This window comes from Salvelinus namaycush, chromosome 31, assembly GCF_016432855.1.
Source record: "Salvelinus namaycush isolate Seneca chromosome 31, SaNama_1.0, whole genome shotgun sequence".
In the NCBI taxonomy this organism is placed as follows: Eukaryota; Metazoa; Chordata; class Actinopteri; order Salmoniformes; family Salmonidae; genus Salvelinus; species Salvelinus namaycush.
This window is the reverse complement of record NC_052337.1, coordinates 14,740,955-14,765,010: the sequence shown is the minus strand read 5'-3', so window position 1 is coordinate 14,765,010 and position 24,056 is coordinate 14,740,955. Positions and strand designations below refer to the sequence as shown.

The following is a 24,056-nucleotide window of genomic DNA, read 5'->3' as shown; positions in this document are numbered from 1 at the left end:
ATCAGGTTTCTCTCTGCTTCAACTCTGGCCTCTCCTTCATAGTTTCCTCTCATCTCTATCTCCTGCCTGTGTCTCTCCTCCCTCTCATTCTCTCTCTTCGCTCTCAGTCTCTTTAGCTTTCTCTCCATCTCCTCCTTCCTATCAGATTCTCTTTTCAGCTTCCTCTCCAGTTCTCTTTTGAATTGATGTAGTTCTGTCCTTGAGCTGTTCTTGTCTATTGATGTTCTGTATTATGTCATGTTTCATGTTTTGTGTGGACCCCAGGAAGAGTAGCTGCTGCTTTTGCAACAGCTAATGGGGATCATAATAAAATACCAAATGTTATTATTTTCTTCCCTCTCTTCGTTCACCTGTCTCTCCAGTTCAGTGGTTCTTTCACTGAGTGTTCTAATATCTACCTCATGCTCCTGGATCTCTATCTGTATCAGAGTCCTGCAACTCCACAAGCCTCTGTCTCAAGTTCCTCTCCTGCTGTAGAATCTCTCTGTTTCTTGCCACCATCTCCTCTACCTGCTCCAGCAGCTCTGGAACCTGAGTACCATGAGCCCTGTCCTTAATGTTGAGGACGTGGTACCTGCTCCCACATGTCTCTACAAGCTGCTGGAGGTCCTGACTCCCTGCTTGGAGAAACTCCTCAATGTTCTGCTCTTTCAGGCCACCATCATGGGTGAATAGAATCACAGTGTTCCCAACAACCCTCCCCAAACATCTCCTCCATAAATCTATAATACACACATACTGTATCTACACGTTTCGAGAATGCACTGCACAGGAGATCTACAGAATAAGCAAAAGTTTTACTTTCTCCTTTGCACAGGTAGGCTATACACAGGTAGGCTATACACAGGTAGGCTATACACAGGTACTTGGGAGTAAACTCCTCCCCCCTATATTCTTCTCTCTGCTTTTTGGAAAGTGGATTTCTGCCAACATAGACAATATGGTGCCATCAACTTCACCCGTAATTACCAGCCAGCAGACGATAGTGATGTCCTTATTGAGTGACTGAGAAAAGATCCCAAGAGCATTCTCAGTTTATCTTATATGACTTGCTTATGAATGTGGTATGACTTTCATTGTAAAGCATGTGTAGTACTTCTGAATTAATGCCTTATAAAGCCTTTATAAGTTAGTTTAATATGTGACCAAAGTCACCAGAGTGTAACTGAAGTGGGTCACAATGTCTGAAACAATTCATAGCATCCTGTTGGTTATGATTATCATAAAGATTAATTAATTACAAAGACCAGACACCTCCAACAGCAGTCATTAACTTATTTATTATACTGAATTTACAAAATGAAAAGTAAAAGCAACACTTGAATAAACAGTATTATACATTTATTGTATTTTTTGACGTTTTGAAAAGCGGTCCACTGTACACAAGGCTGATGAAGTATAGAACCTTTTAAAAAACACCCAGAATCTGAAGTGGACTTTCCGGTGCCAGGGCACAGGAGTAAGGCGGACGCAGTTTTGGACACAACCCCTTTACTGCCACTGAGACGTAGGGAAATCAGATTAGCCATAATAAACACCCAGACTTCTAGTGGTACATGAGGGGGAATAGAGGGTAGAAAACTAACTGATAATAATCCACCATCTTGTGCTTCTACATGCTTATTATGAGAATGGTCCTACTACAGTCTATAGCAACTATACATTGCTCTCTCTCAATTGTTCTAACCCATTCACTTGGTGTTTTAAAATAACTCACAGGGAACATTTAACCGGTGATCTCCACCATCCTTTAAATGGAGCCAAATATGGAGTCTTTGGAGAGAAATAAAACGACAATGTTTGTTGGATGATCTCTGTGGCCTTTCACCCAATATTCAGCTAGTCCCTGACCCTTGACTAACACTGAGATCAGAGATCACTCCAGGTTGTAGCTGCCCATAACCACAGATCTAGGATCAGATAAGCCTTCATCAATCTGAAGGTTAACCAGAAAGGTGATTATTAAGTGAGGAGGATACATCTCACCCGTCCTTTGTTATCAAACCATTTCCACTAATGTCATTTTCAAACAAAGAGGAAAAACACAGCTAACTGAATGGAGATACTTTACACATCATAAGGAAGCGTTAAACATCGCTGTCGTCTAAACATGTCCATTAGTCGTTGTTGAAAGAACACATGTGGGAGGGTTGGTGGAAAGAGAAGTTCTTTGAATGTTTTCCAATGAATTCCTTGAATATTTGATGAGCCAATGTAAAACACAGTGGTATTCTCTACCCGTCTACAGCATGACCTATTCCTATAGCAGACTATCCTAACCCCGACCCTCAACACCATCAACACAAATGGAAACAAAAAAATTAAAGAAAACAATGGTGAATTCAACCGTTGACATTAACATGGTGATTTGTAACTGACGACCAAGATACTTTTTTAAAGAACGCAAAAAAATTAAATCAATCTCTTCGGTTTGGAATGGAATTCTTACAGAATCTAAAATAATTCACCTTCTTTGTCATTGGATGATATGATGCAAGGTATCGTACAGGGCAGGGTAGATAGGAGAGTAATATAAATACTTCAGGGTTGAGTAGAGTATAGCATTGCCCCTTTAAGAACAGAAAGAACAGTCCACAGTATTGACAGATGCCCACGCAGCCCTGGGTGTGTGAGGAGGTGAGAGGGCCAAAGGCTTGCCTGAAGGGCCACGCTGCTCTCTCCCACATGGCTGGTAACAGAAGGCATGCTGAATTGAGGGAGGGTGTATATGGAAATTCCCCTAGCCAGAGGATGGGGGAGACCTTAAGGGGAAGGGGAGACTGGGGCAGACATGGGGCTGTGGGGATAGTTCCAGATGTTGAGGCAAATCAGTAATGTGGGGCAACAGAGCAAAAATAGGAGCATTGGAGGGTAGTGTCGTGACAGATTGGGGCAGCACAGGGCAGATAGGTCATGTTGAGGTCAGTTTAAGGGCAGCGGTGTTAGAAGGTCTTCCTGTGGATGGCCCGTGCTCTGTCCTCCTCATACTCCTTCTTGCTGACCCACATTTTCTTAAAGGTGTCCAACGACGCCAGGATGGAGCCACTACGCAGAACACAATAGAGGGAGGAGAGGAGAGAGGGATTAGGGAATAGAGAGATGCGTGAGTGAGAGTGAGTCTGTGTGTGGTGATCTCTTACCCGATCCACGTGGAGTAGAGCCTCTCCTGAGGGGCGGAAATCTGGACAGGAAACACAGAGAGAGACGGAAAGTCAGCAGGGACTTGCTGAGGAGACATCCTGCCCACACATGCTAAAAACAGACTCATATAGCAACATGCTGAGATCTGGCCAAGAAGAGGTGAAAAGCTGGGTCATTGGTTACTATACCTTGATCTTCACGTCTTTGGGAGCGAGCTTCTTCACTTCGCTTAGTAACCTGTCCCCGAAACCTGCAGCAGAAAAGACTGTTAGCTAAGGAGCCTTAAACCACATGAGAAAACACCCACTTTCACAACACACTAGTATTAGTTGTTGTTGGTCAGTGTGTGTGTGTGTGTGTAACCTTTGAGCAGTGTGGATCCTCCAGACAGTACGATGTTGGAGAAGAGTGTGCGTCGGAGGTCCATGTCAGACTTCTGGATAGCGAAGGCCAGCACCTCGTGGATCCCCTCGCTCTCGTCTCCGATCAAGTCTGGCCTGAACAGCAGCTCTGGGGCGCGGAACCTGGCTGGACCAATCTGGACAGGGGGCAGAGGTCAGAGTTAGGGTCAACTGGGTGTCAGAGATGATGATATTGATGTTTGTAGTCCCTCAAAATAAAACAAAGGTGTGTGTGTGTGTGTGTGTGTGTGTGTGTGTGTGTGTGTGTGTGTGTGTGTGTGTGTGTGTGTGTGGTGTTTGACTCACATCCAGCGTGCTACCGTCGGGGAGGGTGTACTGGGCCTTCTCGGTCTCCAGAGTCTCATCCTTCTGGGGGTTCAGGGACAGGTAGCAGGCTCTCTGAGGACAGAAACACACATATTACCAGCACTTCCCTATTGACAGTAAGGCTGGCCAATATATTGAATTAATTAGATTCATTTGAATATATGTTTTTCTGCGATATTCCAAATGCCTGTAACGGATTTTGTCTTTATGAGCGTTTATGTCCGCTTGTTCTCGTGTTGTATTTTTGGTCCGGTCTCTTTTGCTCCTTCTGTGCTGTGTGCACCTCCCCATTTACACCAGAGATCTGTATATAATGATGAGATGCACGTCTCTGCCCTAACAATGGGAGTCGTTGTCCCAAAGTCGGGAAGGCAGATGACAAACTTAGGTCCAAAATAAGCCCAAAGAGAATAAGCCCGCTGTTTCAACTCGCTATTTGAATTTGAGGTTTGGTCCAACAGAATCAGTCATATGGACACTGAAACACACTGAAACATGATTTAACTGTAATAAAGGACAAGTTAACCTTTCTGACGATACCCTTTTTATGTCTCAACTGCTCACATGGCGTACAGAGCAGACATGACTAAAACAGGAGTATCAATGAACATTGATTCTGGAAAAGAAGGCTAAGTTTGTCGTGCCACATACCACGAGCAGCATTTTAGCCAAAGACTTATACGGTCTAGTCTGTGTTTTATAAATGTGCAATAAGCATAAAACGCAATTATATAAGGAATTGGCAACTCGTTGTCATTCTGAGAAATAAGGTAGGCCACTTGATTTCAACATGTGAACAAAGTGGACAGGCTAGCATGCTGTTCAAACAGTTGGAGACGGACAGCAGGGTGTGTTTATAAATATTCAACTGTTTTCTTGTTAGCTAGCAAATACATCCAAGTTGGTAAACATGAAATATAAAATTAGCTGGCTAATCACTAGCATGTGGGCTGGAGAGATTGTTGATGAGACCTGTGTTAATGTTCTATAGCCTAACGCCTGCTATATGAAGTTAGTTAGTGAATGTGCATTATGCAGGGTTCTGGTTACATTTGCAACAAAAAAGGGCAATTTCATAGACAGACTTGAAAGCTGGATCAGTGATTATAAAATGTTTAAAAAGCAGGTTGAATTATTTTGATTAAATAATTATTAGTGTCTTATGAATTCATTAGATTATTGCTGACTGTTTGAAATGCAGTGCATTTGACCTTTAATTGTACAACAATGCTTATTTAGAGAGAACATTTAAAATGATAATAGATATATATTGTGAATGACCCATATGTTTGAAATAAATAGAGATGTGATTTTTAGGCCATATCGCCCAGCCCTAATTGACAGCAATTCCTATTGAGCCCTTCATTTTCTTCTAGTTAGGTCACACACACACACACACACTGTCCGTCCCTTACCTCTTTGATGGTGCGGACCACCTCAAACTCTGCGGAGGTATGGAAGTCATAGCCCTCCTTGCGTAGCAGCAGCCGGAGGTAACGGGACACGTCCCTTCCAGCGATGTCCACCCTCATGATGGAGTGGGGAATGGCAAAGCCCTCGTAGATGGGCACCGCATGGGTCACCCCGTCGCCTGCATCCAACACCACACCCGTGGTACGCCCTGTCGCATAGCTGGACCAGAGAAAGGGGCGTGAGTATAACAAACACACAAAAGCGTGCCTGCACACACTAACGCACACGGTATGTACACAAACACACAAACAGTGTAGCGTACTCACAGACTGAGGACTGCCTGCATGGAGATAAAGAGGGCGGGAACGTTGAAGGTCTCAAAGAACACCTCAGCCGCCTTCTCCCTGTTCTTACTGGGGTTCAGAGGGGCTTCAGTCAGCAGGACAGGGTGCTGGAGGGGAAGACAGATCCAGTTAGCATGCGAGCCAGAAGGCTGAAAATCGCTTTCTTAGTCATACTAGCTCCCTTGTCTGTTAAATACTTTTCACACACTCACAACATCCATAATTTTTTATACAATTCAATAAATCAAGAACCCTAACATTTACAACAATGGTTAACTGTTCACACAGTGAGGAGATTAGAGACAGGAAAAGGGGAGGAGGAGAATAAGGAGAGAGCCCACCTCCTCTGAGAAGGTCTGCAGCTGTTCCTTAGAGTAGACGTACTGCCAGATCCTCTCCATATCGTTCCAGTCCTTCACTATACCATGCTCCATAGGATACCTTACTGACAGCAACCCTCTGTGCTCCTGGGAGGGAGGGATAAGAGAAGGGTTAGAGGCTTGATGAAACTGGCCCCTTCATAGTGAGTGTGTGTGTGTGTGTGTGTGTGTGTGTGTGTGTGTGTGTGTGTGTGTGTGTGTGTGTGTGTGTGTAAGGCTATGGTATGAAGCCTACCTCTGCTTTGGGTCCAATGAAGAGGTCCCCCTCCAGGGCTCCTGCCATCACGCGCACGTGCTTGGGACGGCCCACACTGGATCACACACAGCAGAACACAACACAGTTAGAAACAACCCCACGGATGTTATTCATCTGAATCACAGCTGTGTCTTATTGATGTAGGATAGGTACAAATAAAGGAGGTCTTACTAGTTGGGGAAGCAGTATTTGGGGATCTGGTCTCCAGCAAAGCCAGCTTTGACAACACCTGAACCCTGGGGAGAGACAGATGGAGGTAGAGGGAAGATTAGGAGAGATAGGACAGGAGAGAAAGTTATTCATATCAAGCTATGACTACTTAAGTTGTCTGTCCCAAGCCACAACAATTAACACTCCTTCGTGTGTGTTGAGTCATAAGACACAGCCTGAGGCAGCGGAAGGCATTATCCCACTGAGACATCACACACATTACAGCCCCTATCTGCTGGGTTATGGCTGCATCACTGGGCTTTAACATGCCTAGTGTTTCCTTATAATTAATAGTCATAAGGGTTTGAGTAAAACATTAGCCCATGAAAGGCCTCTGGGCTCATGACAGGGCAACAGATGACACAGGTAGTATTATGTTGACAACAACACAACAGTTATCACCTGCAAGGTCCGGTACACTCATTCAGGACCAATTATCTAGCAAATAAGCTCATTTAGGAAATAAGTGGTTTATTTATAGTGTGGTGCACATAATCAGTGACAGGTGGCGATAGCTAACGCTGCTAGCTAACTTCTTTCTCGACCAACGCATTTCGCATAGATGGCTAGCCGTTTGCAAGGTGGGGTTTGTTTCCCGGCGACACAACTGTGTATCTAGCCGGTGTTGCAGCTATTTACCTAGGTAGTGCCTGACGTTAACTGTAAATGTATCATATAAATCTAGCTAGATAGTTATTCTTCCAGAACAGAACATATATGATGGAGACGATACAGGCAAACCAGTGTTTGGATGAAAAATAACAACGTAAGCTGGCTAAATAACGTTAGCTGATTCTGCAGCACACACAGCAACATACATATTTGACAAAGATACATTCTACTACACGAGGTCCACGTGGAAAGAGATGGCTAAGCGCAAGTGGAATATATTTATGAATAGTAAGCTAGTACAATGTATTCAGTAATGTCCGCTATCAAAGCACAGCTAGAACAATAAGACAGATATTTCACCGGATGTATAAATGTGAATCATCCGCTTAGCGTTTCCACTCACTGAGAGGAAGCCCAGTAGTGGGCAGTGGATTTTGGCCAACATTATGCAAATGTCCTCATAGATGAAACATTTAATCTCAATACAGTTTTCTTTTCCCAAAACTACAATCTGTTGTAGACTTTACCCTTTGCCAAAGTAAAAAAAAAGAAGGCGTTTAGAAGGGGTGCAAAGGCGAATTTAGTTATTGCACACGCGCACCTCAGAATAGGTATTCCCTGACGGAAATATGCAGATGTGTGCTAGAACAGGCCAATAGGATCTCGCTAGCTCGTACTCGGCTCTGCCCACCTCTTTCCTTGTTCTGCCCACTATGACTTTGTTTCCATTGGAAACGACAGGCTGTTGCCTATCTTTGTTTAGTTATAAAAATCTTTGATCAAAACCTCCAACACAACACTAGCTAGCTAACCTCCCTGGCTAGTCGTTAGCTAGGCAAGGGTGTGGATGAGTGACATCATACTTACATTATCGATCACAACCGGCTGGTTAGCTATAATGTCATAGGACTCCATGACGAACTGATTGTTTAAGATATGTTTCTATTAATCCTTTGATACAATCTTGCCTATTTGATATTTTAATCATGTAAATAACGCCCTGTCACTCTGGTCTCAGACCACCGGTCGCTGCTGCTTGCGTTGATCACAACCCAACCCAGTAGGTATGCGGTTGTCTCTAGAGTAGACTGACAGTGCAACAGCCAATGGCAATACTGCCAGCTGGAGCCCACGTGCTCGCTGTCAAACCCAGATTCAGGGTTGTGAGCTTGTGCAGTTTTTGCCGGCTTGTTTTTCCATCATCATCATCATAATCATTATTATCATCATCACCATCTTTATGAATAAATGTACCTTCAGCTAAATAAACTTTCCCCCTTTCCAAGTTGAATAGATGAGCATCAGAGTGGGTGGAAACATAATATCTATTACATTATTATGTGCATGTTTGGGAAATCATGGGCAATTATTAATGAACAGAAATTATGTATGTTTTATCTGTCTGTAAATTCCACAACATCCAAAAATGTTAAAGTTGGAGAAAAAAAATGTATTTGCCTTTAACTTTAAGAAAAAGTGGCTGTAACCGGAAGAACTGTTATGTATTTTTGTCCGTCCGTAGGACAGGCAGTTCGAATATCTTTTATAAATCAAATCTATTTTATTGTCATCCAACCAGTTAAAAAACTGACTGTAAGGTACTTACAGGTTTTTAAATAGAGGTATTGTCTAGGTAAGAAACCACTGTCATTATTCAACAACAACTAAAAGTTATGAATTCCTCTAATCTATAGTTAGCTAGCTAGGTAGTTACGCACCGGAGGTAGCTAGTATGGCTACTCTTAACACTTGGCCATTAGCAAGTATCACAAAGCGATTAAAACTTATGAATGGCAAATTGTATGGACATGTCATTTTCTGATCCAACTAAAACATAGAAAATATGCATCACAGCATTAACTATAGCTAAAATTAGTTTAGCCAAGGCCTTTGTAGCCAGTTAGCCAGCTAAGTTACACGTTTGACCGGAAGTGAGTTTGTGAATGTAGAAGAAGCAAGCTAATACAGGCAGTTAGTAAATAAATGCTGTCTATATTTTAGCCAGATGTAGAGAAAGTGAAAGAATGTGTGTGTAGGTCTTGCCTGGCTGGCCCATGGTGAGACGGGGACCTAGAGGAACTGAACAGACTCAAGATGGCCTGTGTGGAGGAGCCCCCTGAGAAGTAAGTGTGTGTGTGTGTGTGTGTGTGTGTGTGTGTGTGTGCGCGCGCGTGCGTATTAACCTGTGTCTCCCTCTGTGTGTTTCCAGGCACTGCTGGGTGTGTTTTGCGACAGAGAGAGAGGACAGCGTGGCAGAGTGGGTGAGCCCCTGTAGATGTAAGGGCTGTACCAAGTGGATCCACCAGGCCTGTCTGCAGCGTTGGCTCGATGAGAAGCAGAAAGGAAACAGTGGAGGAGCCGTCAGCTGCCCTCAGTGTGGCACAGAGTACCGCATTTTCTTTCCCAAAATGGGTAACTAACACACACACACACTGCATCATCTTACCCAAGGTGAGATATAGAACAAACACACTCACCAACTCGCACACAAACACACTACACACCACAATGAAAGCTCTATTCTGTAGCTTTCATGTCCAGGTGTGTCAGTTAGTTAATGGCTGTCTGTATATGTTTGTCCCCCACCCTCCAGGGCCATTGGTATACTTCCTCCAGCAGATGAACAGTGCTCTGTCACGGGCCAGTCCATTCACTGCTGCCGGTGTGGTGCTGGGGACAGTCTATTGGTCAGCTGTCACCTATGGAGCTGTGACTGTCATGCAGGTACATGCCTCTTGACTTCTGAACCTTAACCCTGTCATACGCGTTATACCCTTGACCTCTAACCTTTGACCCATAACTAACACTAACTACTCACTAGTTCAGTAACTAGTTCAGTGAATCCATTGCAAACAACAATGCAACTCAAAACACAAGAGTCCCAGTTCACCTCTTTCCCTCCCTCCCTCCCTCATCTTCTACCCCTCCCCCTCTTTCTCCAGGTGGTGGGCCATAAGAAGGGCTTGGATGTGATGGAGAGAGCAGATCCTCTGTTCCTCCTGATGGGTCTACCTACCATCCCTGTGATGCTTGTCCTGGGCAAGATGATCCGCTGGGAGGACTACATACTGAGGCTGTGGCAGAGACACTCCTCTAAACTACAGCTGCTATTGCCAGGTATACATGCATGCATGCATACATACATACAAAAGTGAGAAGACAGGTTGTCTGCCTGGGGTATGGCTGTCTGTCTGAGGTATGGTTAACTTTAGAGGTTTAGTAAACGTTACAGCATATAGTACATTCTGCAAATGAAATGCATTTGACAAAACAATTTTTAACTCTTCCTCTCTTCCCCTCCCTCCCAGGTATAGGTCGTCCGTTGCCCCGTGTGCCAGCTGATGGGGGTAATGGAGGGGACCACCTGTCAGTGTCTCGTACTCTGTGTGGAGCTCTCATCTTCCCCTCTGTAGCCAGCCTGGTGGGACGACTGATCTTCAGCAGGGTACCCTCATCTCTGCAACGCACCGTTCTGGTGAGGGGAGAGTGTATTTGTACAGTATGTTTCAAGGCTGGGGTAGAATTTGTTTTATGTTTGTCTCTCGCTCTCTTTCTCTGTGTTGTAGGGTGGTATAGCATTTGTGGTGATGAAGGGAGTGTTGAAGGTGTATTTCAAACAGCAGCAGTACCTCATTCAGGCCAACCGCCACATCCTCAACTACCCTGAGAGAGGGAGGGACGGAGAGACGGAGGGACGGAGCGAGGGAGGAGAAGACGACACAGAGGACAGCGGAAATGAGTGAATGCAAGACTCCCCCTCCCCAACCTTAACCCCGGGGGAGGGAGAAAGAGTTGGGAGTTCGGCACACAAGGACAGCAGAAATGATTGACAGCCTCCCAGAATCCTCTGTTCCCAATCGCAATGTAGTTTTATTTTACTCAGACAAGGGGTGTGTTTAGGAGGCGCATTACATTTCCAAACAGAGAACTTGTCCAATAGGAATGCAATTGTTAGTTTTTTCCTGAATGCGACCCAGCTCTTCTATTTGCATTGTAAGATATCCACCCAACCATGACTGTATGTGTGAGTGTGTGTACACTGTAGAGCCCATGCTATTTTATTTGCCTGTATGAATGAATTGGCAAATAAAGTGATTTGATTGTTAATTTCTGCATTCTCTCTGTTTGATGTGATTGATTAGGATCCCCATTAGCCAACTCCTATGGCGACAGCTAGTCTTACTGGGGTCTGACATAAAGCAAAAAAGACAGACAAAATTACTTTTCAATTTGCATACATTTAAAAACAACATGTAGTGTATGTGTGCATCTAACAGTTACACATACATGTCAGTACATACACATAACAAGGACGTCACATGAGGGCGAGGCGTTGTGCCCTGATGTGTTACTTTATTATAATTTTTTTTAAACCAGGTTTGCTGTTCACTTGCGCTATATAAGATGGAAGGGAGAACTCATGACTCTGTATAATACTCTACATTTCCTTGAATTTGTTCTGGACCTGTGGGGACATGTCTAGTGGGGTAAGTGTGTGTGTCAGTGCTGTGTGTAAGTTGACTATGAAAACAGTTTCTTATAAGAAACATATTTAATAATAAGATAAAACTAGAGCCTGCAGAACTTGCTTTGTGGAGTCTGGTGTCATATCTTTATTACGGATAGACCTCTCCCCATCTTTACAACCATTGAATCTATATATTTTGACCATGACAGTTCACAATCTTAAGTAACACCAAGTAATTTAGTCTCCTCAACTTGTTTTACACAACACCATTCATTACCAGATTAAGGACCCTGGGACTAAACACCTCCCTCTGCAACTGGATCCTGGACTTGCTGACGGGCCGCCCCCCAGGTGGTAAGGGTAGGTAAGAACACATCTGCCACGCTGATCCTCAACACGAGGGCCCCTCAGGGGTGTGTGCTCAGTCCCCCTCCTGTACTCCCTGTTCACTCATGACTGCACAGCCAGGACACGACTCCAACACCATCATTAAGTTTGCCGATGACACAACAGTGGTAGGCCTGATCACCGACAACGATGAGAAAGCCTATAGGGAGGAGGTCAGAGACCTGACCGTGTGGTGCAAGGACAACAACCTCTCCCTCAATGTGATCAAGACAAAGGAGATGATTGTGGACTACAGGAAAAGGAGGACCGAGCACGCCCCCATTCTCATCGACGGGGCTGTAGTGGAGCAGGTTGAGAGCTTCAAGTTCCTTGGCGTTCACATCACCAACAAACTAACATGGTCCAAGCACACCAAGACAGTCATGAAGAGATCACGACAAAACCTATTCCCCCTCAGAAGACTGAAAAGATTTGGCATGGGTCCTTAGATCCTCAAAAGATTTTACAGCTGCATCATCAAGAGCATCCTGACGGGTTGCATCACTGCCTGGTATGGCAACTGCTCGGCCTCCGACCACAAGGCGCAACAGAGGGTAGTGTGTACGGCCCAGTACATCACCGGGGCCAAGCTTCCTGCCATCCAGGACCTCTATACCAGGCGTTGTCAGAGGAATGGCCCTAAAAATTGTCAAAGACTCCAGCCACCCTAGACATAGACTGTTCTCTCTGCTACCGCACAGCAAGCGGTACCGGAGCACCAAGTCTAGGTCCAAGAGGCTTCCAAACAGCTTCTACCCCCAAGCCATAACAATCCTGAACATCTAATCAAATGGCTACCTAGACTATTTGCATTAAGCCTCCCCCCTCTTCTATGCTGCTGCTACTCTCTGTTATTATCTATGCATAGTCACTTTAATAACTCTACCTACTTGCACATTGCCTCTGTACCGGTACCCCCTGTATATAGCCCCGCTATTGTTATTTACTACTGCTCTTTAATTATTTGTTATTCTTATTTTTTTTTTTTTTTTCACCTTTATTGAACCAGGTAAGCTAGTTGAGAACAAGTTCTCATTTACAACTGCGACCTGACCAAGATAAAGCAAAGCAGTGCGACACAAACAACAACACAGAGTTACACATGGAATAAACAAGCGTACAGTCAATAACACAATAGAAAAAAATTAAGTCTATATACAGTGTATGCAAATGGCGTGAGGAGGTAAGACAATAAATAGGCCATAGTAGATGTGTAATTACAATTTAGCAAATTAACACTGGAGTGATAGATGAGCAGATGGTGATGTGCAAGTAGAAATACTGGTATGCAAAAGAGCAGAAAAGTAAATAAAAACAATATGGGGATGAGGTAGGTAGATTGGATGGGCTATGTACAGATGGGCTATGTACAGCTGCAGCGATCGGTTAGCTGCTCAGATAGCTGATGTTTCAAGTTAGTGAGGGAAATATAGGTCTCCAGCTTCAGTGATTTTTGCAATTCGTTCCAGTCATTGGCAGCAGAGAACTGGAAGGAAAGGCGGCCAAAGGAGGTGTTGGCTTTGGGATGACCAGTGAGATATAGTACCTGCTGGAGCGCGTGCTACGGGTGGGTGTTGTTATCGTTACCAGTGGGCTGAGATAAGGCAGAGCTTTACCTAGCATAGACTTATAGATGACCTGGAGCCAGTGGGTCTGGCGACGAATATGTAGCGAGGGCCAGCCGACTAGAGCATACAGGTCGCAGTGGTGGGTGGTATAAGGGGCTTCGGTGACAAAACGGATTGCACTGTGATAGACTGCATCCAGTTTGCTGAGTAGAGTATTGGAAGCTATTTTGTAAATGACATCGCCAAAGTCGAGGATCGGTAGAATAGTCAGTTTTACGAGGGTATGTTTGGCGGTGTGAGTGAAGGAGGCTTTGTTACGAAATAGGAAGCCGATTCTAGATTTAATTTTGGACTGGAGATGTTTAATATGAGTCTGGAAGGAGAGTTTACAGTCTAGCCAGACACCTAGGTATTTGTAGTTGTCCACATATTCTAAGTCAGAACCGTCCAGAGTAGTGATGCTAGTCAGGCGGGCGGGTGCGGGCAGCAAACGGTTGAAAAGCATGCATTTGGTTTTACTAGCATTTAAGAGCAGTTGGAGGCCACGGAAGGAGTGTTGTATGACATTGAAGCCCGTTTGGAGGTTAGTTAACACAGTGTCCAAAGAAGGGATAAATGTATACAGAATGGTGTTGTCTGCGTAGAGGTGGATCAGGGAATCACCCGCAGCAAGAGTGACATCGTTGATATATACAGAGAAAAGAGTCGGCCCGAGAATTAAACCCTGGTGTACCCCCATAGAGACTGCCAGAGGTCCGGACAACAGGCCCTCCGATTTTACACACTGAACTCTGTCTGAGAAGTTGTTGGTGAACCAGGTGAGGCAGTCATTTGAGAAACCAAGGCTGTTGAGTCTGCCGATAAGAATACAGTGATTGACAGAGTCGAAAGCCTTGGCCAGGTCGATGAAGGCGGCTGCACAGTCTTTTATCGATGGCGGTTATGATATCGTTTAGTACCTTGAGGTGCACCCGTGACCAGCTTGAAAACCGGACTGCACAGCTTAGAAGGTGCGGTGGGATTCGAAATGGTCAGTGATCTGTTTATTTACTTGGCTTTCAAAGACTTTAGAAAGGCAGGGCAGGATGGATATAGGTCTATAAAAGTTTGGGTCTAGAGTGTCACCCCCTTTTAAGAGGGGGATGACCGCGGCAACTTTCCAATAATAATTTTAGAAAGAGAGGGTCCAGATTGTCTAGCCCAGCTGATTTGTACAGGTCCAGGTTTTGCAGCTCTTTCAGAACATCTGCAATCTGGATTTGGGGGAAGGAGAAGCTGGGGAGGCTTGGGCAAGTAGCTGCGGGGGGTGTGGAGCTGTTGGCCGGGGTTGGGGTAGCCAGGAGGAAAGCATGGCCAGCCGTAGAGAAATGCTTATTGAAATTCTCAATTATCGTGGATTTATCGGTGGTGACAGTGTTACCTAGCCTCAGTGCAGTGGGCAGCTGGGAGGAGGTTCTCTTGTTCTCCATGGACTTTACAGTGTCCCAAAACTTTTTGGAGTTAGAACTACAGGATGCAAATTTCTGTTTGAAAAAGCTAGCCTTTGCTTTCCTGACTGACTGCGTATATTGGTTCCTGACTTCCCTGAAAAGTTGCATATCGCGGGGACTATTCGATGCTAGTGCAATCCGCCAGAGGATGTTTTTGTGCTGATCAAAGGCAGTCAGGTCTGGAGTGAACCAAGGGCTATATCTGTTCTTAGTTCTACATTTTTTGAAAGGGGCATGCTTATTTAAGATGGTGAGGAAATGTATTTTAAAGAATGACCAGGCATCCTCGACTGAAAGGATGAGGTCAATATCCTTCCAGGATACCCGGGCCAGGTCGGTTAGAAAGGCCTGCTCGCAGAAGTGTTTTAGGGAGCGATTGACAGTGATGAGGGGTGGTCGTTTGACCGCGGACCCATAGCGGATGCAGGCAATGAGGCAGTGATCGCTGAGATCCTGATTGAAAACAGCAGAGGTATATTTGGAGGGCAAGTTGGTCAGGATAATATCTATGAGGGTGCCCATGTTTACGGATTTAGGGTTGTACCTGGTGGGTTCCTTGATAATTTGTGTGAGATTGAGGGCATCTAGCTTAGATTGTAGGACTGCCGGGGTGTTAAGCATATCCCAGTTTAGGTCACCTAACAGAACAAACTCTGAAGATAGATGGGGGGCAATCAATTCACATATGGTGTCCAGGGCACAGCTAGGAGCTGAGGGGGGTCTATAACAGGCGGCAACAGTGAGAGACTTAATTCTGGAGAGATTCATATTTAAAATTAGAAGCTCGAACTGTTTGGGCATAGACCTGGAAAGTATGACCGAACTTTGCAGGCTATCTCTGGAGTAGATTGCAACTCCTCCCCCTTTGGCAGTTCTATCTTGACGGAAAATGTTGTAGTTGGGTTTGGAAATCTCCGAATTTTTGGTGGCCTTCCTAAGCCAGGATTCAGACACGGCAAGGACATCAGGGTTGGCGGAGTGTGCTAAAGCAGTGAGTAAAACAAACTTAGGGAGGAGGCTTCTGATGTTAACATGCATGAAACCAAGGCTTTTTCTGTTACAGAATGAGAGTGCCTGGGGATATGCAGGGCCTGGGTTAACCTCCACATCACCTGAGGAACAGAGGAGGAGTAGGATGAGCGTACGGCTAAAGGCTATCAAAACTGGTCGTCTAGTGCGTTGGGGACAGAAAATAAAGGGAGCAGATTTCTGGGCGTGGTAGAATAGATTTAGGGCATAATGTACAGACAGGGGTATGGTGGGGTGCGGGTACAGTGGAGGTAAACCCAGGCACCGAGTGATGATAAGAGAGGTTGCATCTCTGGACGGGCTAGTTATGCTGGGTGAGGTCACCGCATGTGTGGGAGGTGGGACAAAGGAGGTATCTGAGGCATGTTGAGTGGGACTAGGGGCTCCGCAGTAAACTAAAACAATGATAACTGTCCTAAACAACTGCGTACAAGGCATATTGACATTTGAGAGAGACGTAAAGTGAGGCATAAAGCAATCACAGGTGTTGATTGGGAGAGCTAGCTAAGACAACAACGGGTAAGACAACAACAGCTCTTATCTTACTTTTTTTGTATTTTCTTAAAACTGCATTGTTGTTCAAGGGCTTGTAGGTAAGCATTTCACTGTAAGGTCTACATCTGTTTTATTTGGCGCATGTTACAAATACAATTTGATTTGATTTGATTCAGCTGAGTTCTAGAACTTAGGGAATGATTTGTGCCAAATACAGATCTCTTAGTTTTAGAGATGTTCACAACCAGTTTATTACTGGCCACCCATTCCAAACAGATTGCAACTCTTTGTTAAGGGTTTCAGTGACTTCATTAGCTGTGGTTGCTGATGTGTATATAGTTGATCATTATACATGGACACACATGATTTGTTTAATGCCAGTGGCAGGTCATTGGTGAAAAGAGTAGAGGGCCTAGAGAGCTGCCCTGCAGTAAACCACACTTTACATGTTTGACATTAGAGAAACTTCCATTAAAGAAAACCCTTTGAATTATATTAGATAGATAGCCCTGAATCCACGATATGGCAGAGGTTGAAAAGCCATAACACCTACGTTCTCAACAGCAGGTTATGGTCAATAATATCAAAGGCTGCACTGAAATCTAACAGTTCAGCTCCCACAATCTTCTTATCAATTTCTTTCAACCAATCATCAGTCATATGTGTCAGTGCTGTACATGTTGGGTGCCATTCTCTATATGCATGTTGAAAGTCTTGTTAATTTGTTCACAGAGAAACATTTGGTTAAACAATTTTTTCCAACAGTTTGCCTAGAGTTGGCAGCAAGCTGATATAGATTAAATATATGACAGATAAGAGTGGCTATAGAGTCCGTTACCATCCTCAGTAGCTTTCCATCTAAGTTGTCAACGCCAGGAGGTTTGTCATTATTGCTCGATAACAATTATTTTTCCACCACCAAACTAAAAGTTTTAAGGACAGGAAGCGAGGAAAGGAAGCATTCATTGTTTAGAAAAAATAATTTTTACCAATGACATCTCGGTAACTGCATGTGAGTTACCCCCTCATTCATCGCCATTGGACAACATTCACTCTTTAATCGTTGATTGGACGACATCGTTGCAACACTTTTTCAAGCTTTTTATTTTATTGCGGATGTTTTGGTTCCAATCGAAAAAATCAGAAACGGGTGTCTTTAGCTAGTTGACTCAAGCCGAGCAGCTAAATAACCAGAACTATCATGAAGAGAGTCACTCTGTTTGTCAACGGAACGTCTTCCAATGGCAAGGTAAGCTAGTTTCCGAGAACCCTATCGGATCCCTTTCTATATCAACTGCAGCACAGATAACATCTCTGCATAGCTACTGCTGTAGCTAGCTACATCTCATCTGACCACAGTAGGTGCGCTAGGTTGCCAGCAGTTTCGTAATTTGTCAGTGTACATCGCCAGATATATACTGTCGCAGGGTTGTATCTGTGGGCTTCGTGTGTATTTTCCCGCAGGTTGTGGCGCTGTATGGATCGCTGACAGACCTGCTGTCCGTCGCTAGCAGTAAACTGGGAATCCGAGCCTCCAGCGTTTATAACGGTACAGGCGGTCTTATAGACGACATAACGCTTATAAGGTGAGTTCAAAATTGGCGACATAGCAGAACTACTCAGCTAGTTAGGCAGGACAAAGTTCTGTTCACTGCTAACACCGTGCGTGTGTGTGTTCTGCAGGGATGATGACGTGCTGTATGTGTCTGAGGGCGACTCCTTTGATGGTAAGTTGACGACAACCTCTCAACAGCTCTATCAGGAGGTACAGTGTGGGATATTCTGTGCTTCTATCTGGGTGGGATGTACTTGCTATCTGTATGACTTCCCTCAGATGTGAGTAAGACACAGTGTGCAGACCCCCAGGATGACCCTGGTTGTCCAGACTGGTTCCAGACTCACACTGATTGGCTGACGCTCAACGTTGGGGGTTGCTGCTTCACCACCACACGGTAACCATGACAACCGCGCAGTCTGTCCACTCCATTCTATTGATACACATAACCTGTGTGGTGTGTTTTCTCCTCAGGAGCACTCTGGTCAGTAAAGAGCCAGTGAGCATGCTGGCCCACATGTTCCGAGACAAAGGTGATGATGTCACTCCCACAATGCACCACTCACTGCCTGTCTCCTCCACTCATTATTCATGTCCCGAATTCCTTGTGTGTGTGTGTGTGTGTGTGTGTGTGTGTGTGTGTGTGTGTGTGTGTGTGTGTGTGTGTGTGTGTGTGTGTGTGTGTGTGTGTGTGTGTGTAGATGTGTGGGGTAATAAACAGGACTCCCAGGGTGCCTACCTGATAGACAGGAGTCCAGGCTACTTTGAACCCATCCTCAACTACCTGAGACACGGACAACTCATCATCAATGACGGCATCAACCCACTGGGTATGCCACACACTCACAATGTACACACTGGACTTACACACGCACACTAATAGCTACTTCATCTCTTTCTCTGTCTCAGGGGTCCTGGAGGAGGCTCGGTTCTTCGGCATTGAGCAGCTGGCTGAGCAACTGGAGAACCTGATCAAGGTGTGTGTGTGAATACCGTAAGTGTGCATGAGGCCTGTCTATCCTAACTACACCATATTTTCTCCTACCCAGAGTTCCCAGCCTGCTGATGACCACTCCCCTCTAACCAGGAAGGAGTTTGTACGTTTCCTGTTGGCCACACCCACCAAGTCAGAGCTGCGCTGTCAGGTAGTACACACTCACCAAAATGTATCTGTTTTCAGTGGCTATGATCTATCTTGTCTGACACTGTCCTCTTTGATCTCCCTCTATTTCACACACACACACACACACACACACACACACACACACACACACAGGGTCTGAACTTCAGCGGTGCAGACCTGTCTCGCCTGGACCTGCGCTACATCAACTTTAAGATGGCCAACCTGAGAGCTGCCAACCTCACTCATGCCAACCTCAGTGGTGCCAACCTGGAGCGGGCAGACCTGTCCTCAGCCTGCCTTGATGTGTGTAAATGCATTGTGTTACTGTGTGTGTGTGTTACAGGGAGCTAACCTACAGGGTGTTAAGAGGCTGTGTTCTAATGTGGAGGTGTGTGTGTGTGTGTGTTACAGGGAGCTAACCTACAGGGTGTTAAGATGCTGTGTTCTAATGTGGAGGTGTGTGTGTGTGTGTGTTACAGGGAGCTAACCTACAGGGTGTTAAGAGGCTGTGTTCTAATGTGGAGGTGTGTGTGTGTGTGTGTTACAGGGAGCTAACCTACAGGGTGTTAAGATGCTGTGTTCTAATGTGGAGGTGTGTGTGTGTGTGTGTGTGTTACAGGGAGCTAACCTACAGGGTGTTAAGATGCTGTGTTCTAATGTGGAGGTGTGTGTGTGTGTGTGTGTGTGTGTGTGTGTTACAGGGAGCTAACCTACAGGGTGTTAAGATGCTGTGTTCTAATGCGGAGGTGTGTGTGTGTTACAGGGAGCTAACCTACAGGGTGTTAAGATGCTGTGTTCTAATGTGGAGGTGTGTGTGTGTGTGTGTGTGTGTGTTACAGGGAGCTAACCTACAGGGTGTTAAGATGCTGTGTTCTAATGTGGAGGTGTGTGTGTGTGTGTGTGTGTTACAGGGAGCTAACCTACAGGGTGTTAAGATGCTGTGTTCTAATGTGGAGGTGTGTGTGTGTGTGTGTGTTACAGGGAGCTAACCTACAGGGTGTTAAGATGCTGTGTTCTAATGTGGAGGTGTGTGTGTGTGTGTGTGTTACAGGGAGCTAACCTACAGGGTGTTAAGATGCTGTGTTCTAATGTGGAGGTGTGTGTGTGTGTGTGTTACAGGGAGCTAACCTACAGGGTGTTAAGATGCTGTGTTCTAATGTGGAGGTGTGTGTGTGTGTGTTACAGGGAGCTAACCTACAGGGTGTTAAGATGCTGTGTTCTAATGTGGAGGTGTGTGTGTGTGTGTGTGTTACAGGGAGCTAACCTACAGGGTGTTAAGATGCTGTGTTCTAATGTGGAGGTGTGTGTGTGTGTGTTACAGGGAGCTAACCTACAGGGTGTTAAGATGCTGTGTTCTAATGTGGAGGTGTGTGTGTGTGTGTTACAGGGAGCTAACCTACAGGGTGTTAAGATGCTGTGTTCTAATGTGGAGGTGTGTGTGTGTGTGTGTTACAGGGAGCTAACCTACAGGGTGTTAAGATGCTGTGTTCTAATGTGGAGGTGTGTGTGTGTGTGTGTGTTACAGGGAGCTAACCTACAGGGTGTTAAGATGCTGTGTTCTAATGTGGAGGTGTGTGTGTGTGTGTTACAGGGAGCTAACCTACAGGGTGTTAAGATGCTGTGTTCTAATGTGGAGGTGTGTGTGTGTGTGTTACAGGGAGCTAACCTACAGGGTGTTAAGATGCTGTGTTCTAATGTGGAGGTGTGTGTGTGTGTGTGTTACAGGGAGCTAACCTACAGGGTGTTAAGATGCTGTGTTCTAATGTGGAGGTGTGTGTGTGTTACAGGGAGCTAACCTACAGGGTGTTAAGATGCTGTGTTCTAATGCGGAGGGTGCGTCTCTGAGAGGGTGTAACTTTGAGGACCCTTCTGGAGTCAAAGCCAACATGGAGGGTAACATGCACATATAAACAAATTTGACTTGACTCGACACACACACACTTAAATTGCAAGGACGAGCAAGGTTCAATACCTTTTCGATCATACTTGGATTTGTATTGATGGTGTGTGTTAGGTGCCAACCTAAAGGGGGTGGACATGGAGGGTAGTCAGATGACAGGTATCAACCTGCGAGTTGCCACACTGAAGAACGCCAAGCTGAAAAACTGCAACCTGAGAGGAGCTACACTGGCTGGCACAGACCTAGAGGTAAACACACACACACACACACACACAAACACCTCTCAAACATAGCTCCCTCCCTCTCTTTCTCCCCCTCTCTCTCAGAACTGTGACCTGTCTGGATGTGATCTACAGGAAGCTAACCTTCGGGGCTCCAATGTGAAGGGAGCCATCTTTGAAGAGATGCTGACTCCACTGCACATGTCTCAGAGTGTACGATAACCCTACTGCACATGTCTCAGAGTGTACGATAACCCTACTGCACATGTCTCAGAGTGTACGATAACCCTACTGCACATGTCTCAGAGTGTAGAATAACCCTACTGCACATGTCTCAGAGTGTAGAATAACCCTACTGCACATGTCTCAGAGTGTAGAATAACCCTACTGCACATGTCTCGAGAGTGTACGATAACCCTACTGCACATGTCTCGAGAGTGTACGATAACCCTACTGCACATGTCTCGAGAGTGTACGATAACCCTACTGCACATGTCTCAGAGTGTACGATAACCCTACTGCACATGTCTCAGAGTGTACGATAACCCTAGTGCACATGTCTCAGAGTGTAGGATAACCCTACTGCACATGTCTCAGTGTACGATAACCCCACTGCACATGTCTCAGAGTGTACGATAACCCTACTGCACATGTCTCAGAGTGTACGATAACCCCACACAAACATACACTCCTGGTCCTTAAGTCACTCCTCCCAACCCCCTGTGTAGCTCACCACTGATTTTTGAATTCTCAGAAGAGACTAGTTGTCCAATACTATATCAACCCTTAGTAGTCACTTAGCTACCTGAGGGCAGTGGTTGTTCCTCTGACATGAGTGAATATGAAACGAGACCCAGGAATGTTTTAGTTCTAGTACACATGTTTGTATATATGGCGTAAAAGGTTCTACATGTTTGTAAAATAATATATGTATTTTGAAGGTAGATACGGCAGATTCGGGCCGACTTCTGCAACAACAAACAGTGTGAGGCTAAACTTCTCGCTGTTTTGGTCTCGCAGCTATCGTGTTGCAGCAGTGTGAAATACACCCATGCGCTTATCTGCAATATCTGAGGTTCATGGCAAAAGTTATATGGCTGAGTCTCACTTTAATGGGTCCACATGTACATTATCCTACATGGGCCATCTTCTCCATGCCTGGGGTTGGATTTCCATCACATGGTGCTACACTTTATCATTGTGGAAAGTATTTTTTTTTTTTCACGCTATCACTGTATAATTACTGTTTTATGTCTTTTGCAATAAAGGCTCTAGCCTTGTTTTTAGTATCTAGTTGTGTTTTTATGTCGACGGCTCCTCTAAGTGATCCGCACGTATATTTGCCATGCTTTACCCTCGGAAACTTGAGTTAAAGAGACAAGATTTGGAAGGATGGCCCTGGCAGACTAGGCACGCATAAAGTGATGCACACGTACAAGGGTGTGTAGGGTAACTGGAATGTACCTTATTGTAAAGGTTTGTGTTTGAAACCTGCCTTTTAGGAACAAACCTAAAAAAAAGCTATACAGCTGTACCATTGACAGCATCTTGACTGGCTGCATCACTGCTTGGTACGGCAATATCACCGCCCTCGATCGCATGGTGCTATAGAGGGTGGTGCGGACAGCCCAGTACATCACGGGCTGAGCTTCCTGCCATCCAGGACCTCTATATCAGGCAGTGTGAAAGGAAGGCCCAAAATATCTTTAAAGACTCCAACCACCCAAGTCAGACTGTTCTCTCTGCTTCTGCACAGCAAGCGGTAACGGTGCATCAAGTCTGACACCAACAAGCTCTTGAACTGCTTCCATCACCATGCCATAAGACTGCTAAAGAGCTAACAAAATGGCTACACGGACTATCTGAGTTGACCTATATATCTAAATCTTTTTTTTTCACACTCACAGGGCCCTACACACAGTCACTCCAACACACACAAACACTATTTGCTCACACACACATAATATGCATAAACATTTATACTAACTCTACACACCCACTCACATACAGACATATATGCTGCTACTGCTCTGTTTATCATATATCGTGATGACTAGTCACCTTAGCCCAATACATATCTACCTCTATACAGTTGAAGTCGGAAGTTTACATACACCTTAGCCAAATACATTTAAACTCCGTTTTTCACAATTCCTGACATTTAATTCTAGCAAAAATTCCCTGTCTTAGGTCAGTTAGGATCACCACTTTATTTGAAGAATGAAATGTCAGAATAATAGTAGAGAGAATTATTTATTTCAGCTTTTATTTCTTTCATCACATTCCCAGTGGGTCAGAAGTTTACATACACTCAATTAGTATTTGGTAGCGTTGCCTTTAAATTGCTTAACTTGGGTCAAACGTTTCAGGTAGCCTTTCACAAGCTTCCCACAATAATTTGGGTGAATTTTGGCCCATTCCTCCTGACAGAGCTGGTGAAACTGAGTCAGGTTTGTAGGCCTCTTTGCTCGCACAAGCTTTTTCAGTTCTGCCCACAGATTTTCGATAGGATTGAGGTCAGGGCTTTGTGATGGCCACTCCAATACCTTGACTTTGTTGTCCTGAAGCCATTTTGCCACAACTTTGGAAGTATGCTTGGGGTCATTGTCCATTTGGAAGACCCATTTGCGACCAAGCTTTTAACTTTCTGACTGATGTCTTGAGATGTTGCTTCAATATATCCACATAATTTTCTTTCCTCATGATGACATCTATTTTGTGAAGAACACCAGTCTC

General features: G+C 44.9%; 3 protein-coding genes across 5 annotated transcripts; 2 read left to right on the top strand and 1 right to left on the bottom strand.

The window, feature by feature from the left end:
* Nucleotides 1-1,255: 1,255 nt before the first annotated feature.
* LOC120025694 (beta-centractin) lies at nt 1,256-7,999 on the bottom strand. Its single transcript, XM_038970263.1, has 11 exons — nt 7,952-7,999; nt 6,434-6,498; nt 6,242-6,317; nt 5,968-6,093; nt 5,609-5,733; nt 5,285-5,501; nt 3,849-3,941; nt 3,505-3,679; nt 3,330-3,391; nt 3,141-3,181; nt 1,256-3,045 (listed from the first exon to the last, which is right to left on the bottom strand). The coding sequence occupies exons 1-11, from the start codon at nt 7,997-7,999 to the stop codon at nt 2,943-2,945; spliced, it is 1,131 nt and encodes a 376-aa protein (XP_038826191.1). The 3' UTR covers nt 1,256-2,942.
* A 579-nt stretch (nt 8,000-8,578) lies between these two features.
* Nucleotides 8,579-11,191, top strand: LOC120025787 (E3 ubiquitin-protein ligase MARCHF5-like). Of its 3 annotated transcripts, none has more exons than XM_038970432.1 (7): nt 8,579-8,717; nt 9,121-9,207; nt 9,294-9,496; nt 9,678-9,808; nt 10,027-10,201; nt 10,393-10,559; nt 10,651-10,827. In XM_038970432.1, exons 2-7 carry the CDS (start codon nt 9,179-9,181, stop codon nt 10,825-10,827), a joined length of 882 nt encoding a protein of 293 aa, XP_038826360.1. In that variant the 5' UTR covers nt 8,579-8,717; nt 9,121-9,178. The 3 variants fall into 3 exon arrangements, with proteins under 3 accessions (XP_038826360.1, XP_038826361.1, XP_038826362.1); XM_038970433.1 differs by having other exon boundaries at nt 9,086-9,207; XM_038970434.1 differs by lacking the exon at nt 8,579-8,717 and having other exon boundaries at nt 9,179-9,207; nt 10,651-11,191.
* A 6,454-nt stretch (nt 11,192-17,645) lies between these two features.
* LOC120025961 (BTB/POZ domain-containing protein KCTD9-like) lies at nt 17,646-22,609 on the top strand. Its single transcript, XM_038970718.1, has 12 exons — nt 17,646-17,770; nt 17,986-18,107; nt 18,205-18,248; nt 18,356-18,473; nt 18,551-18,609; nt 18,778-18,906; nt 18,986-19,053; nt 19,126-19,221; nt 19,353-19,502; nt 20,987-21,092; nt 21,214-21,347; nt 21,426-22,609. The coding sequence occupies exons 1-12, from the start codon at nt 17,723-17,725 to the stop codon at nt 21,540-21,542; spliced, it is 1,191 nt and encodes a 396-aa protein (XP_038826646.1). The 5' UTR covers nt 17,646-17,722; the 3' UTR covers nt 21,543-22,609.
* Nucleotides 22,610-24,056: the final 1,447 nt, after the last annotated feature.

Coding starts and splice junctions, on each gene's coding strand:
- LOC120025694 (XM_038970263.1), bottom strand. CDS start 7,999: ATGGAGTCCTATGACATTATAGCTAACCAGCCGGTTGTGATCGATAAT. Junction 3,392..3,504: donor AGGATCCACACTGCTCAAAG/GTTACACACACA, acceptor TTTCTGCTGCAG/GTTTCGGGGACAGGTTACTA. Junction 3,182..3,329: donor CCAAAGACGTGAAGATCAAG/GTATAGTAACCA, acceptor TTTCCTGTCCAG/ATTTCCGCCCCTCAGGAGAG.
- LOC120025787 (XM_038970434.1), top strand. CDS start 9,179: ATGGCCTGTGTGGAGGAGCCCCCTGAGAA. Junction 9,208..9,293: donor GTGGAGGAGCCCCCTGAGAA/GTAAGTGTGTGT, acceptor GTGTGTTTCCAG/GCACTGCTGGGTGTGTTTTG. Junction 9,809..10,026: donor GAGCTGTGACTGTCATGCAG/GTACATGCCTCT, acceptor CTCTTTCTCCAG/GTGGTGGGCCATAAGAAGGG.
- LOC120025961 (XM_038970718.1), top strand. CDS start 17,723: ATGAAGAGAGTCACTCTGTTTGTCAACGGAACGTCTTCCAATGGCAAG. Junction 18,249..18,355: donor TGAGGGCGACTCCTTTGATG/GTAAGTTGACGA, acceptor GACTTCCCTCAG/ATGTGAGTAAGACACAGTGT. Junction 19,054..19,125: donor AACTGGAGAACCTGATCAAG/GTGTGTGTGTGA, acceptor TCTCCTACCCAG/AGTTCCCAGCCTGCTGATGA.